The 17183-nt window shown below is 44.5% G+C and overlaps 1 protein-coding gene across 2 annotated transcripts in view; it reads left to right on the top strand.

Moving 5' to 3' along the window:
• SUCLG2 (succinate-CoA ligase GDP-forming subunit beta) overlaps window positions 1-17183 on the top strand; it is a 732334-nt gene that overhangs the window by 305114 nt on the left and 410037 nt on the right. For both annotated transcript variants that reach the window (XM_069643788.1, XM_069643789.1), the window contains exon 7: window positions 10109-10205. In XM_069643788.1, coding sequence (XP_069499889.1) covers window positions 10109-10205 — 97 coding nt within the window. The remainder of the gene's footprint in view (window positions 1-10108; window positions 10206-17183) is intronic.

Here is a 17183-nt window from a genome sequence, read left to right as displayed (position 1 = left end):
TAATTGCTCACAGATGTGTGGGCACCTGGTGTAGTTCACTGGGTAAAGGTAAAGCCCAGAATTGTGAAGTGGCATTCCGCTGGGGAGGGATGGTCAAGTATACTCCATCCGGAGAGCAGTAAATTACTGCATGCAATTTTTTCAATAAGTTCAGCCCCAGCAAATTATCACTGCAGTTGGTTGTTAACAAAAAAGGAGACACGTCGGTGAAAGGCCCTGAAGAAATCTGCACTGGTTGGGAGACTGGGCTTACCACCGGGGTACCAGCGAACCCTACTGATAAGTTTTGTTTCCCTGACAGGGGAAAATCTGGAACCCCTAAGTGGTCAATAGAGCATTTTTTAGCTCCTGTGTCCACCAGAAAAGTGTGCCCTATCCCCATCTTTCATTTTCACGTAGGGTCCTTTCTAGTCTACGGGGATAGGGGTGGGTTCCAGATCCTGCTTTGGGCTGTCCTAGTGAAATAAAATGTGACGGATGTGAAATCTTCAGAAAAATAAGTATGGGTAGTGTTGTTGAAAAGGTTTGCGCCCCTAGTATTCTGCTGCCTGTTTTCACTAACCCCATTAATGTCATATTGCTGGTTCTTGGCAAACTGATTTCTATTTGGCTGCTGCATGCCATTGCTACGTGCTCTCGGCCTTCTACCGGACTTTCCATTTGCTTTCTGTTGGAGGATCGGATACTGTGCCCGCCAATTGCCTTAGAGCTTACAGTAGGTGCACTGGTTCACATTCACAGTTCCCATGTGTGGGGTAAACTGTCCCCTAGGTTGGGCATTCGCTCCTCTTGGACCCCTTGCAATTTCCTTCAAGATTACACTAGTCTTTAAATCAACCTTTTTCTTTTCAATCTTGTCCTTCTCACTGTTCACTCTATTCTCATAATACCTGGGTCATATGTATGATTTTGGATTGTGATTTAGTCTGCCATGCACTTTCAGAGGCAGTGATTTGAAACTGAATCTCGGGCAACGTACAAATGTATCAACAAACAATCTTTTCCCTTGTTCAGTACTTACATCCTGGCCACTAAAATCCCAAAACACTTGCTCGTTCCTATTAAAGTATTCTGTGGCCCCTCTAACTTCCCTTGCATGTAGACGATCACCTTATCCGAAATAATCCCTTTCTCCAGCACCAAAGTCTTAAGTTTGCTCACAATTTGGTTAAGTAATGTCCATATGCATTGTGGAGGTTTCTCTCCTGCCTTCCTTGTACTATCTGCCAGCTTAAGTGCAGCCCAGGCATTTCCAAATGCAGTAGTACAGTCTACGGTTCTGACCGGTTTCCATAAATCTGCAGGTGATGTGACCCGGAATAACAAGTCTATGTCCCCCAAAGTGAAAACGGAGGAGTTTAAAACGGACTCAATTTCTTCACAAAATCCTGTGTGATTCTTTCTGATATCTGGGATGGACTGTTTAAGAGTGTTAACTTCCTATCTTGACAAGGGTACATGTACAAATTGTGAGATATAATGCACAGCGATAATCCTTGGCGTTCCTCGCCCGGTTCCTCTTTCTGTGGTACAAGAGTAGGGGGCACGTCTCTCATGGGTAATTGTGCAGTGGGATTCTCAAACCTATTTTTAAGGAGCAAATCTAGGTCAAGGGACAGTGAGGTTGGCGGGGGTGTCGTGTTTTTGTATATTGTCCTAATATCTGTTGGACAGCACGATTTATTTTTAAGGCATTTGTCTTGCAAATATTCAGCCATAACTTGTAACACTTTCCTTTGAATGGATGGGGAATATTGAGTGACAATGTCATGCATCTCCATAGGGGAGATAGAAGCATCCGGAATCCATCTGAGCGCATCTTTAATGATGATGCGCATCTCTTCAGTAGGGAGGGTACTCTTCTGAACATATAATGTATCTAATGTAGGGCAAAATCTAACTAGGTAGAAGTCATCTAATTCATTTTTCAAAAAGAATAGTTGGACATGTGATGTCGTGCTCCTTCCAATGGAGTGAGGGTGCAAACTGAATAGTTGCTGTAAGGTAGCGGATAGCGCGGTATCAGTGAGTTATATCCATAGCTGTGCAAGTACGTCGCCCATATGTTCTAATAAATGTTTGCTTTTCTTCAGAAAAGTCAGGCAAAAAGTTAAGAGTAGCCGATTAATCCTCTTTTAACATATATTCTTCTGCTTTCAATTCTAAGTGTCCCATTACTCTTCTTGTTAGTGCGCTTCGAAGCCCTGGCCTCTGAGTGCTGAGGGAGCGTGTATTTTGCATAACAGGGGTATTGGAATGAAAGGAGAGATCAGGGGTGAGGTTTTGGGCAATTCCAATGCAGAAGGGGGTGCGGGCCAACTGTGTGTATGTCAGGAGCTGGTGGTATTCGTGCAGGCGGTGGCGGAACATAGGGGGGGTGGTACCGAAGGAGGTGCTCGCCTTTCATTCAACAATTTGTCTATTAACTCATCAGATGTGTGCAAATCTTTTGATGGGTTCATTTTCTGTACTTCTATTTGAAAGCCCCTATCCATAGCCCTAAGAGCTTCGTCCTGTTTTTGCTGGTCATGTGCTAAAGCCTTTTCTGTTTTGGTAATGTGTCTGCGCACAAATTTCTCCCTACTTTTGAGGCGCTGGGTGGATTCTTAGTGCCAGTGCCGAACTTCATCAAAAGCGGCCTGTTTACCCTTTTTCTGCAACAGTACTGGCTCTAAGTGTTGTACTCTAGCTAGTTCAAAAAACAAAGGGACAGCCACTGAAGTTCTGGCTCATGTCTGGTCTGGCGGTGCCAAATACTATTAAAAACGATCACTCCTAACTCATACTTAATGTACATGTCATATGCTGGAGAACCTTCCGGCGGTAACGGCTGACTATATTCTGAATCATTTGACTGTTTTCTATTGTAACAAAGTGCTGCCCAACAGGTGCGCATCTTGCCAAAACCAGGCATTATACTTTTACTTCAAAAACGAGTTGTACCTGGCAAAATATTTTTATATCAGAACAGTTTGAAACAAACTCGCCTGATTCAACATATCAAGCCCCATCAAAAGGAACCCCTGCCCTGTCGTGGCTGGTGGTCTTCTAATAAAGTGATACCCAGTCGCTGCCTACGGTTCGGGACACTCGCCGTGATGTCCTCTGGGCGAAGAGACGGACGTGGATCACAAGTAGCAGACTGCGAGAAACACTGTCACCTCCTTGCAAGGGCCCCCGGTACTCACTGGTCCTTGCGTCTGTTTACTCCGTCCTCGAAAAGCAATGGATCATCTCCGGAAGAGCCCCATGTCCTGGGCGCCAAATTGTGAATCAAGAACCTGGTACTGCAAATAATAGAAGGCCATCAGACACGAGTTAATTTCGCTTCAAGCTGACCCAGGTTCAACTATGTCTGTCGGACAGCCATAGAGAAATTGAGCAATTACATTGTGGCTTACAGAGCCTTATATACAGTTTCTAGCTTGCTTAGGTTGTCAAAGTCGAGACAGTTTATGGGTTGCCTTCAACGTATACATTTTTCTCCGAAATGCCTTCATGTCTAATATACGTCATGTTTGCACAGATTTACTGTTCACAAAGTTACAAGGGTCAGACCGACCCCAGCACAAGGAGACACTCAAGGTATCTAATCTATGTTTGCATTGACTTAAAGTGCACGCGCATCTGCCGCTCGGCAGTTTGTTTAAATTCTTCCTTCTTGGAATGTACACAGCATGTCAGTTCTTTGTTTATTATTGGTACATATATTTGTAGTTTTGTGCCATTAGTTGTGAGAGATGGGAGACAGGAAGGCATGTGTTTTCTCCTGCCTTAGCCGTGCCTGGCTGGTCAAGGTTGTACAAAGGTTGAACCTGCACAAATCACTGAGCTAATCATTTCTTTGTAAAAACATGTATTCAGAAGTGCTCAGCAGTTTTCAGGCTGCGAATATTAAAGCTGACAAAATGGGAGTTAATGTACTAAAATGGAGTCTTGAGAGTGAGCAAAGAATATGAGATTTTAGACAAATATAAAATGGATGCCGTTTCACATGACCAAGGGCCTCTAACCCCAATCGTGATGCACATGATCTTTGCAAGAACACTTCAACAATACGAGGCAGGAGAGAAATAACACATTTCCTTTGAACTGGCAAATAGTATCTTATCCAGCCAGACCTGCTGGCATCCTCATTTGACACTATCTATGCAACTACCAATTGAGCACACATGGCTTCTAGCCACATCAGGTGACCAACGTCCCTGGACAGTGAATTACAGCCTCCCATGTACTTAAGATTACACACAAGATTTTATGAAACCCTCCTCTCACCTTTTAATACTTGGTAATTGTAACCATTGGGCTTATCACGATGGTGACCAACTGGCAAGTTCTCTTCTTGATTCCTTGTTAGCCACTGGACTTACTCAGTGGATTAAGGCTCACCCTGGACTGGGTTCTTAGCTTTAACCTGAATATTACTTAACCAGATATTTTGGCTTACCCCGGTCTGATCACTTTCTGATCTCCTTTTCGCTTGTACCTCCTGGTAAGCTAGCCAAAATGAATACCCCTCCGATAATTTCTATTATATTTAGAAGATCTCCTCTGAAACCTTCAGTAATACAATTCACTCCTTGATTGATAATTTTACTTACCCAGATGAGGTTTGTTCTCTCACCAATCAATTTTTGGACATCACGACTCAGGCTATTTATACCTTAGCTCCAGTTGTGACAAAATTGAGTAATCGTGAAACTGTATATAACACTTGGTTTACTGATACTATCCTTGTAATGAGAAAAACAATAAGGCAAGCTGAAAGAGCTTGTCGCAACTCAATCTACCAGCCGATTCTCTCAGCATATCGTATGCCAGTTCTCAATTATAAGAACTTTATTGTCTCTGCTAAAGAGGCTCCCTTTGAATGTAGAATTGGTTCTGCCAAATGACGTCCGAAAGAACTTTCCTCCATCCTTAAGGAGCTTGAGGGTAAAATCAGTATGTATCTGTCTGTTAAGAAAATTTAACGCCTGGTGTCTGGAAATCCAACAAGGCTTTGCTTTAAAATTTTACTCATACTGAGCCAAGATTATAGCACATAGTTCGGATCCGAGCATATTGGTTCCGGATAATAGTAATCCTGAGATGCAATGCTTAGTTTTGATTTAAGTCTGAGTTCTAGTTCATTCAAATCTCTGAAAAAGAGCTTATGAAGTTGGTTAGCAATCTCAAACCGTCTTGTTGCCCGGGTGTTGTCTGTCCAGCCAGCACTATAAAAGATGCCATTCATTGTCTAGCTCCCTTCATCATTAACATTGTTAATCTTTCCTTCTTGTCATCAGTGGTGCCATCCTCTCTCAAAAATGTATGGATCACCCCAATCTTAAAAAAAGAAACATTGAATCCAAGTATTGTGAATAGTTTTCGCCCCATCACGAAAATTACTTTCTTGTTGAAGATCTGAGATAGGGCGGCATATTTGCAGTTTCAGAACTATGTTGGAGAATCTAACTTCCTGGATTCGCTGCAGTCAGGATTTCAAGTCAAACATGGTACCGAGACTGCCATGTTGGACCTCAGAGCTAACCTAACCCATATTGTGGATTCAGGACGGATAGCCCTACTAATTGCTGTTTGATCTCTGTGGCTTTTGATCTTGTGAAGAAATAGCTATTTGTTTGAAACCTGCTCTTTCTTGGCTGGCTTCCTTCTTAGGACCTAGATCAGCAACAGTGGCTGTGGGAGAATGGAAGTCCTCACCAGAGACACTTTTTGTGGAGTTCCACGGGGGAGTTCTCGCCTAACTTTTTTAATTTATACACCGTCCTCTCTTCAACCTCCTGGATGATCACAGCATTATATACACGAATTACAACCGATAGACAACCAGGTGGTCCAAGAACTGAATGTTGATTATGAAAGGGATTGCTGTGTTGTAGATCAGACCTATGATATTAAACAGTGGATGAATACGAACTCTGTTGCCTTAAATGGGAACAAAACAGCTCAGATTGGTGGGCAAAAGCAAATGCCTAGCTAAACTTGAGGCTAAATACCACCAATTTATCATCTCAGACTTCGTCATTAAAGCAAGCCTCTGGTTGAAAACTTGGGTGTTGTTCTTGATGCCATCCTCAATATGAAAAAGCATGCTTCTCACATTAAAGCTACTTGCGCATACACCATTAAGCTCATACGACAGATTAAACAATACTTGTCTGTTACTAATTTTGCCACACTGGCTAAAGCTCTTGTCAATTCTAAAATTGACTTTTGCAACAGCCAAATTGGTGGTACCTCCAAAAACATCGAGACACTGCAGGTTGTTCAAAACAATGCAGTTAGAGCTGTTTGTGGTATTTCTAGAACAGAACATATATCCCATGCTCCCAGATCTTTATATTTGCACCCGGTTAAACACTGAATTAGCCACAAAATGTTCTGTCATACAAATGCTTGTCTAGTTAAGCTCCTATGTATTTGGCAAAAAGAATTCAGAAGGCTTCGGTTACTTGGGCCCTTCGCTCTAATATTTCTGGAAAAGCGTTCTCAACTGCATTATAAACTACAAAACTTTGGCGGTACTAGCTTTGATGTTTGTTCCCTGCTCATCTGGAACTCGATTCCACTTGATCTTAGAAACATTCCTGACCTGTGTCACTTTGAGAAAGCCATCAAAACATTTCTCTTCGACTTTTTTTCCTATGATCACGTCTTCAGTGTGCACTGAGGACTTTTATTCATTCATCTCCTCTCCACAACAGTACCAAATCGTAAAAACCTGAGCCTGGCCATAGCTGAGCATTTGATGATATTGTAGTTGCTCGCTGCCTTCCCTCAGCCTGCAACCTTGCTCAACCAGCTTTCCCGGGCACCCAGAGTTTATCTCTCCACCGCCCAGGTTTCTGGGCCTGCACAATCCCTAGCTATGATGGGACTCTCGGCATACAGATTTGAACTGTCCCAGACACCTATCCCTAAAGACCCCTGTATATGCATGTCTGTGCATGTATGTTCAAGACTACCGCGTCCCTTCACAGTGGTTTCTGCAGGTACAAATCTTCTTTCTAGCTTGCGCATATGAAGCTCCTTGTTTCCCATCTTTAGGCACTACGTGGCACGCCACACATTTCCATTGTTTCTATATTGTATCTGCAGATTTGACATGTTGTGCGCCGGTGTGAATCGAAAATGTATCAACTAAACACAAAGTACCACTAATGGTAACAATTATCCCATTCTCATTAACTACACCTAAGTTACAATATGGCATGCAACGCAAACTCCTCGTTCCCATTGGGATCATTATCGACCAACCCACCATGTGTTACAATTACTGGGTACTAGCCTGGGAGGATTATTTGGAGGTAGATGCTGAGACTATCTATGCCCAACAGTTACTCTAATGCAAGGGGAAAGAGGAGTTGCTGGTAGGACATCCAGTTGCCAAGAAATCAGCAGGGCGCTGTATTCCTAGGCCCTCGAATTGCCAAGCACTGAGGAGGGTGCTATGTCCCTTGGGCCTTAGATTGTCAAGAAGCCAGCTTGGCGCTATAACCCTGAAATTGTTTAATATTTTATGGTAACCTTGTGAAGTCCTGAATTCCCATAGTTGGGCCATTGAGACTATTTGAGTTAACCCAGCCTGACACGTCTATTATAGGAATCATTATTTCGATTTTGATGCCTTTATAACTTATAGGCCATATTCATTACCATCACGACAAAGTAGCTAAATGTTGTACTTCTCTTCTGACTTGTGTGTTCTGTTACCATGCCTCACGTCCATCACAATAGATCCACACACTCGCATCTCGCAACCATTCCTAAATCACCACATACTATCCATTTTTTAAAAGCATTTAAAAAACATATTTAGTACATACTCTGAAACCTACCCAATGCTAAACTGTATTATAATCACTGTCCTTAATTCCTCCAGTCCATACACTCACCCAAACTTTACCGCCAAACAATGTCAACTTTGTATTCCACTTGGACATAACATCTACCGCCATATTTTGACTACTCTTCCCTATATTAATATTCGTTGAATATGTTCTCTTCCCTTAACGTTGTAGATAAACTGATTCTAATCCATTCTCATTTGTATATTGCTCTATTTTGCCTATATTGTCTGTGTAAATACTTAATATTTGCTTGCTTGGCTGAAGCCGATTAAATCTTCACATACCCGTTTTCCCTTCGCTGTCTGAATTTAGTGGGTGTCTCCGTCAACCAAGGGGGGGATACTATAAAGTGCAAATGATTTCTATTGTGTTAGTTCGAAAGAATATTTCCAAATGAGGCATGGGGTGTTATAAGGTTAGAGTATAACAGTATTTACAATTCCTCTCTACAAGCGAGTCACCTCATTGCTGCAAGATGATGATTCTTCACCACACGATGGAACCTTTACACTAAGCCATTACTTTTGATGAAAAGCAACAGGAGTAACGTCTGTCTGATCCCATATGCTTCCAACACCTCCCTGATTTATTCTAATGCTAATCGAGCACACCAAAATAAGTTGAGTAGGCAAACCCTCTCTTTCAAAGATCCCCTCCAAAAATCTAACAAACACCAGAGGACAAAATGTAATTTATTTTGTCCCACTGGCGAATGGGTTATCTAGATATGCAAGTCAGAAGGAGTGGAGACTCAGTTGTGACTAAGTTGAAGGCTTACAACCAAAAATGCATTGGCCTTTAAAATATATGCGCGAGTCTATTTTCTTTCAAACAGGTTTTCTTTTTGTAAATGACATACTTTCATGAACAAATTATGCTACGGTTACCTTTTCTCTCCCTCCCACCATATCCTAATCCAGATTCTTACTAGCCCACACTTTGAATTCCTGGAGATGACTTTCTGTTCGCTGTGACCAGAGGCGCCTTTACTACATCCCTGGTTGGGCTAAATACTTTCCTCTCTATGAATAGTAGGAGGCACCTGCTCAATAGCATGCATTCTTTACTTGTGCCATCTACTGAATTACTTCTTCACAAATTGGGGGACTTTTTTTTTTCTTTTTTTTTTAATAGCCTCTCGTAGTGTAAAATCTGAAATTTCACTCTAGTATTGACAACCTGTGTCACATTGACATCTGCATTTGAAATAATTAAGGACTACTGCTGGTTTTTAGTCCTTTGAAAACACTGTGAGCAGTCCCATTATATCAAAATTGTTCATGGTTCATGTGGGAATTCCACTGCTATCGTGGGTCTCCCCATACCTATAAATGCTACATTCCTGAATACTTATTGCCTGTTTCATATGCCGCCACTAAATGTATTCACTGACCTACTCCTTATGCAGACAATATTCTTATGCCACTGATGGTCGAAATCCACCAACATTCCTCCAAGCACAAGCAACTACTTCCCTCGCAACACATCCGAGGTTACCTTTTAATCTTTGACTTTGAGTGAGATGATGATATCCAAGAGTGCATCAGTAATGCCATGTGGGGAATGTTGTGGTGCGATTGTTGGGTTCCTTTTGAGTTTGTTTGCCAGGTAAAAGTTGGACCTGATGGTGCTGATTTTTTCACTATTGGACAATAATGTTTCCCGCATGACTTTTCAAATGAATCCTCTAAAAGAAGAATGTTGCTAGTTTGTTTTAATTGTTTTTTTTTTTTTAACGAAAGGCAAAACAATAAATATTTTAGTTGAAATTGCAGGTTACTTATGAGTATATGGTAATTGTAGTGCTGCCATTGACAAAGCTATGCGGTCAAAAGTGCATTAGATAATTGTTTTGCATTGTTAAACACTTAAACCATATTTTTAAATCTGCTCAATGCCTGTTCCAACTGACCACGGATAGACAAAATAACGAGTCATCTGGTGGTGTTTCAACTTTTTGAGGGTTTTTAAAGTACTGAAATTAATGTTTTGGAAGTAGTGGCCTCTTGCATAAAGTGGATAAATCATATTCCCTTTATACAGCACGAAAAAAATCCTTTTTAGGAATCTGATATAAGAATAAATAATGCAAGTAGAAAGATATGTTATGTACGAACATTCAGCTGACCTTTTCAGTCATTTCAATTGGTAATGAAAGAAGGCAAGCAATCCAGAATTATTGTTATTTTACAGATGCTAATCATGTTTTATTATTTCAGTTCTGTAATTAAATTTCATTTGATGAACTATAGGCTGCCGATCAAATTAAGAAGCTGTACAATCTCTTTCTGAAAGTTGATGCCACTCAAGTGGAAATTAATCCCTTTGGCGAAACTCCAGAAGGACAAGGTAAGATGTGGATGGCAACAAATAAATGTATTGTATAATTCTGTCAGAACGCAAACCACAAATGCAAGTGCACGCAGTCCCCAAGCAACCACTTTGTATTAATTTGATTGTGTAGTTCAATTTTAAACTATTGAAAATACCCCTCCTGGTGGACTTAAACATTTTAATATCTTTTGTTGAATGAAACAAGCATTTGAAAAAGAAATAAGTGCTTTAGAGAGGGGCTCAGACAATGGTACTGTGCTATCTTTCAGCTCTGTGGGGAGCACCCGGCAATGATGGAAGACACTGCAGCACTTCTCGGATTTGCTATTAAGTCCAATTTACAATGACTGCTTGTAAGCAATGTCTGTTCCACTGTCTCAGTGGACTGTTTGTGCACATAATCCAACCAATACAGAATGCATTTGTATTCATTTTTCAGGTATTTGTTAGTCATGAAGGTTGCAACTGGTTTGCTTATTTGTCCGCCAGCAGCAAACCTTTTCAGGGATTCTGGCGGGAATTCACAATTTCAGGTGAAAGTCTTGCCAAGAATGCTAAGTGAAATAATTACCACGGTTTTAGAATGGCTTGTAATGAAATGTAGTCTGGAGTCTCTATCATACACTACTTGGCTCAGTTGCTTGGTAAGTACTTTACTTTCCAAATACTTTCGATATGCATTTGTAAAATGTATACATTACAGGATGGTATCACTGAATCCGTGCCAGGTAACTTGGCAGAGGTATGTGGAGAAAATTGTCTTTCTGCATGGGTGCAATTTTCCCAATGTTCAATGTTTCTAAGCAGCAATGTGAATAATGCGTCCTGTTACGTTTTTGCTGAAAGTTGGCATAGCCAACTTTGCCAAGTACTCCTGTCTATGTGGATTCTCGTATTGGGTCAATGAGTAATTGTAAATCTGCTTTTTTCCTTCCTAGTGTAGATGCATTAATGCTTTGAGGACGAATCTTATCTTGGTGTGTTTGAGTTTGGCATATAGAAGCCTTACTACTTTGAAGGAGACCAGAGGAAGGATATTGACGATCAGGCCTTCTTTGTTGCAGTCCTTTGCCACAGATGTCCTTTCTCCTTTGTCATAGTCCTTGTCTTTGGCCTTTGTCAGTCTTCTGTCATGTTCCTTGTCCTTTGTCACTGTCCTTTGTCAGTCTTTTTTTCCACGTTTATTGTCCTTGTTCACTCTCCTTTTCACTTGTTCTTTCTCATTACCATCGTCAATGATCACAGTCCTTGTCCTTCATTACAATCCACAGCCTCTCAGTCAATCAGTCCCCCTCTCTCTGGGGCCCAGTATTGCTTCATCTAGCTTTTCTTCTTTCCCCTCTCCATGTGTCTCTCTTTGCATCTCCCTCTGGCTTGTTATCTCTCATTGTTTTGTGTTGCAAAAGCCATTACAATATAACGCTATCATCATAGAAATATACACTCAAATTATAATGGTTGGACCACAACCCATAAAGAGATAACTATATGAAGCCACATGCAATCACCATAAACTACATAAAACCACCACCATGTCCCTGTCTCTGTGTTAGCATGCCCCCCAAATCTAGGGAATAAGGTCCCTTCTTGCATGCCAAGCAGCAGTGACATAGCATTTGCCCTGCCCTAACCCCATCGTTGGTTAATGCACCTATTCCATGGCCTCCTTACACATGTTAATATTGCTTGACATAAAGTGGGGGAATAAATCCCCTTCCGTCTCCATCTGCAATAACAGCTTAAGACTAAGAAGTGCACCATGGCCCCAACAGTCTCCTCTCCTTTACAGGATTGTGTCTTGGGTACCTTGCCCCACTTAACAGCTATACAGCCCAATCTAAACTGCACAAACAGCTTCTTGGCCTCCATTTGTATAGTTACGGCCCCTGTAAGGATGCATAAGTAAGACTGACACAGAGGGGTGATGGTGATTATTTGAAACTTTTATTCAAGTGCAAAAAGGAAAAGAAAAGTCTTTCTGATGTTTGTTAATCTGCTTAGAATCACATGCTGTGCATAGGTCCGACATCCAGTGGTTACTGCGGAGTATTGCATTTTGTTTTTCGTAGTCGAAATGGGACGTCGACAAGGCGTGTCTGAAATACTATCCCTATAGTGACGTGCGTTGTACCCACAATCCCTCACGCGTCGAGGTCCCTCAGATTTTTTTTTCCGCACAGCTACTGGTCGCCTTTACGCGGAGCTCCTCGAGAGACATTGCAGATTTCATCTCCTCGACCTTTGGTCGTTTTCCTATTTAATATATAACACATCGATTCCTCCCTCGACGCAGTTGTGAAGCTGTCTCCGCCGAGCAAGATCTTCGACGGAGGGGACGAGCGGAGGAGATCCTTCGGCGTTGCCGAACACGTGGCCTGGCCTCGCAGGCCAAATACAGTAGGGAGAGTGGGGTCGTGGGACATCTCTGGTTCTTTTCTGAGAATGCCTTTCCTTTTCCCCTTCCTTTCCCTTGGGGTCGTTATCACGATTTATTGCCTCGGCTATGGAGAGGACACCCTTTAGGTTTTGCCCGCGTTGCAAGGGCAAGTTTACTTGGAAGGACAAGCATTCACGGTGTAACCGCTGCTTGCCCCTCGATCACAAAGAGGAGGGTTGCACGGCTTGTCGGCTTCTTAAGCCAAAGACTCTAAAAGACCGTAGGGTCAAGAGGTGGGCGGCCTGCGCGATGTCTAAGGCCGATTCTTCACCCGCCGCTGCTACCACCGACAGTGACGAGGAACGTGATAACACGACCTCCGCTACGGAAGTCGTAGACCCCTCTAAAGAGCGCTCGCGCTCTTCGTCATCTGTCCCCGGCCCCGACGGGCTCGGCTCACGCCCTGCTTATGGGGATGAACACCCCGGCGACACTGACGCACACGATACCACACATAAGCACACAACCCATGGCTCTTCTTCGTCAAAGACGAAGAAAGCATCAGCGCCCAAGGAGACGCAGGTTCCACCGGCGGCCCCCTCGGACCGTTCAGGTTCGAAGCCCCTCTCGCAACCGCGACCAGCGACTGGGCTTTCGCCAAATAAGGGTGCCGCCCCCAAACCATCGGCCGGCGCGCACCAGCAGAGAGCGCACGCCGCCGTAGAACGATCGACACCCGTAACGTCGAAACCACAGCCTTCCGCTGACAAACGAGTATCAGAGAGCTTGACGAGGATCGTTGTAGCCGACGCCAAGAAGCGTACGCCGAAAGACACGCCGAAAAAGCCCGAAGAAAGACAGGGACTACCCCCTTCAGTCGGGGGGACCCCCAGCACACCGGAAGGCTTTTCGGAAGGCGACGGGACACTTTTTTTTCGACGTTATGGGAGAGGTCGAGCTGTTTTCAGCTAGATGACACTAATTTTCCCCTGTTAGACCGCTCAGGGGTACCCCATGAAACCATGGAAAGGCTCCATCTCTGCATGGAAAAAATGGAAAGGTTTATGAACACCCAGAACCCTCCCACTCCCAAGAGAACAAGAGAAAGGCCTCATGAGGACCCCAGGGCCAAATATCCGAGACTATTCAATCCCCAGCAGGACACAGCCTCAGATTTCCATAATGTGTATGACCTCACTTGTGAGGAACAATACTTGGAGGAGGTGGATGAATTTGTAGACGATGAAGAGGGACAGAACCAGGAGGAAGGTCTGGAAGACAGCCCAGACATGGTAGGAGAAGGCTTCGGAGAAAATCCAGAAGAAGGACCTTCTCATCCCTGGCAATCCCCATCAGTATATTCAGACACTGATGTCCTGAAGCTAAATCCTCCAGACAATTCACCTGTTAGAAACACGTCTCCCATTGACGATCAGCCCACATTCAATGCCCTGTTGCGCAGAGCAGCAGCACATTTCGAACTGGAAACTGGGGAGATCTCTCCTGAATTAGACTTTGTGGAAAGAGTAATTAAGGAGAAACCCCCGGTCAGCCAGACCATTCCCCTCCTCGCTTCAGTGAAGAGAAGAATCATCCCTTCGCTATCCACACCCGCACTAATCAGAGGAGTTAATCCAAGAATTGAAAAACTTTTCACTCCTTCACCCTCAGACCCGCTGTACATCAGGGGACATTCCATTCCAGATTCCCTTGTAGTAACTAATACAAGGAAGAGGGCAGGGGTGCCGCTGTCCACTAGCGAGGCACCACCTGACAAGGAGGGCAAGAGGTTATATGCCCTTGCAAAGAGAGTCACATCCTCGGCTGCCTTTTCGGCAAGAATTGCGAACAACAATTCTTTGCTAGCTAGCTACGCGGACGCGCAGTGGGCCAAACTGCGCAAAGACGCCGAAGAAGCGCCGGAACCACTACGTACACGCCTGCTATCAACTATTGGCGAAGGAACCCAGGTCAACCAGAGTATTGTAAAGAACTCTCTGGATGCTGCAGAGACAGCGGGACGTTCCCTGGTTCAGGGAATACTCCTAAAACGCCATGTATGGCTGCGCAACTCGGGGTTCAAACCGGAGACACAGGCGTCTTTAATAAATAAACCTGTTGAAGACTCAAACCTCTTCGGGAAAGCGGTGGATGAGGCTCTGGAGATGGCTAAAAAAGAGTTCGATACTATCAAAACTCTTGACCAGATCTCTAAGCCCACTACCAGACGCGGCTATGGCAACAAACGCTTTTTTCGTGGCCAACGCCAACAGCAGAATCAGCAGCAACAGTACCCTGCCACCAATTACCAGACCAATAGTGGGCAGTACAGCCAAAGAGGCCAGCGTCGTGGCAAAGGGAGAGGTCGGGGGTCCACCCCAAGAGGCTCCCAAGCCCCCACCAACATCAAGTGACGCGAAGATTCGCGTCCCCTCCCATGCAACACCGGTCGGGGGCCGGATAACATCCTTTCTTCCAGCATGGGAGGGAATAACGTCAGACCGCTGGGTACTTTCCACCGTAGCCCACGGATACTGCATCGAATTTAACGGTTCCCCAACATACAGACCCCCGAGGGGACGACGCATGACACCGGAACACCTTGCCACCCTTCTCCAAGAAGTACAACAACTGCTGGAAAAAGGAGCCATAGAGGTCGTGCCTCTATCTCAGGTAACGGAAGGTATTTATTCAGTGTACTTCCTTGTACCCAAAAAGGATCTAACCATGCGCCCTGTATTAGATCTGCGCCCAGCGAACAAGTTTATCAAACCCCAGAAGTTTCGTATGGTGACCTTACAGGAAGTGATCCAACTGCTATCACAGGGAGATTACATGACAACATTGGACATGAAAGATGCATACTTTCATATTTTAATGTTGCCAGCGCACAGAAGATACCTCAGGTTCATGATAGAGGGCAAACACTACCAGTTCAGAGTGCTACCCCTCGGCATAGCATCGGCACCAAGGGTATTCACGAAGGTACTGGCAGTGGCAGCGGCCCACCTGCGCAGGTTGTCCATCCCAGTTTACCCTTACCTCGACGACTGGCTCATAACGGGATTCTTACGAAACATGCTTCTCCAATACCCAAAAGACTGTAGACCTTTTGTTCCAGTTGGGCTTCTCCATCAACGAAAAGAAGTCCAGCCTAGACCCCAGCCAAATCAAACAATTCCTAGGGGCTCTAATTCAAACAAAGGGCGGCCTCGTCTTCCCCTCCAACGAGACAGTCAAAAACATGCTGTTTCAGATCCCTCAATATGTGACCGGTCGAGAGGTGACGGTACGCAAAGCAATGTGCTTGCTAGGCATGATGGCGTCGTGTATTTATTTGGTACCTCACGCGCGCCTGCGCATGCGCCCTATGCAAGAGTGGCTCAACAGCCAGTGGTGTCAGGCCAGCGGACTATGGGACGATCTAGTGGTGGTCTCGCAGGCCTTGGTTCTCTCGCTATGGTGGTGGACAAAGGAAAACCTGGAAAGAGGGAAACCCTTTGCCACACCTGCGGCGGAAGCCACTCTAACCACAGACGCATCCCTCACAGGATGGGGGGCTCACCTATCCCATCAGACTGCTCACGGAGTGTGGACTCCGAACGTAGCTTCCAAACACATAAATCTACTGGAGCTACTAGCTGTGTTCAAGGCGCTAAAAGCCTTCCAGGAACACCTACAGGGCAAGACTGTGTTGGTCCTTACAGACAGCACCACAGCCATGTACTACATCAACAAGCAGGGGGGCACCCACTCTCCAGGACTGTCCAAACTGGCCCAAAATATATGGAAGTGGGCTCTCAAACAAAACATGTTCCTACTGTCACAACATGTACCAGGGGAACTCAATCTGCTGGCAGACAAACTCAGCAGAGATTTCCCCCTGCCCGAAGAGTATGAATGGCGACTGCACGAAGACATCGTCTTCGACGTCTTCACACAATGGGGATTCCCAGAAATAGACCTGTTCGCAACCCTGGAGAACTCACAATGCCAAAGTTACGCCTCCAGGTACCCCCAGAACCAATCCAAGGGCAACGGTCTGTCGATGCAATGGTCAGGGAAATTTGTTTACGCTTTTCCCCCGACTCCCCTTCTCAACAAGGTGGTGCACAAGATGCACCAGGAACAAGTGACCATGATACTGGTGGCCCCAATGTGGGCCCGACAGCCATGGTTCGCTCACTTGATGGAGATGTCTCTATCTCCCCCAGTGAAACTCCCCTGCCCGTACAACATGCTGTCACAAGACAAGGGCAGGACTCTACATCCATGCCCCAGAACATGAACTTAGCAGCTTGGCTCCTGAGATCATAGAATTCGGACATCTACAGCTCCCACAGAGATGCATGGACATCCTCAGGGAAGCCAGAAAACCTAACACTCGCCACTGCTATTCTAGCAAGTGGAAGAGATTTGTCATCTGGTGCAGAGGAAAAAGCATCAACCCGATTGACTGCTCTCCCACACATATTGTTCTATACCTGACCCACTTATTGGATTCAGGTCTAGTGTTCAATTCCATTAAAGTCCACCTAGCAGCACTTTCTGCATACACCACTTCCCAACTCAAAGTGTCGTGGTGGAAAATCCCTGTTATAAAGGCCTTCATGGAG

This window comes from Ambystoma mexicanum, chromosome 2p (assembly GCF_040938575.1).
Source record: "Ambystoma mexicanum isolate Mex_15411 chromosome 2p, UKY_AmexF1_1, whole genome shotgun sequence".
Classification (NCBI taxonomy): domain Eukaryota; kingdom Metazoa; phylum Chordata; class Amphibia; order Caudata; family Ambystomatidae; genus Ambystoma; species Ambystoma mexicanum.
Note: the sequence above shows the minus strand (reverse complement) of the source record. Positions and strands in the feature narration are given on the sequence as shown.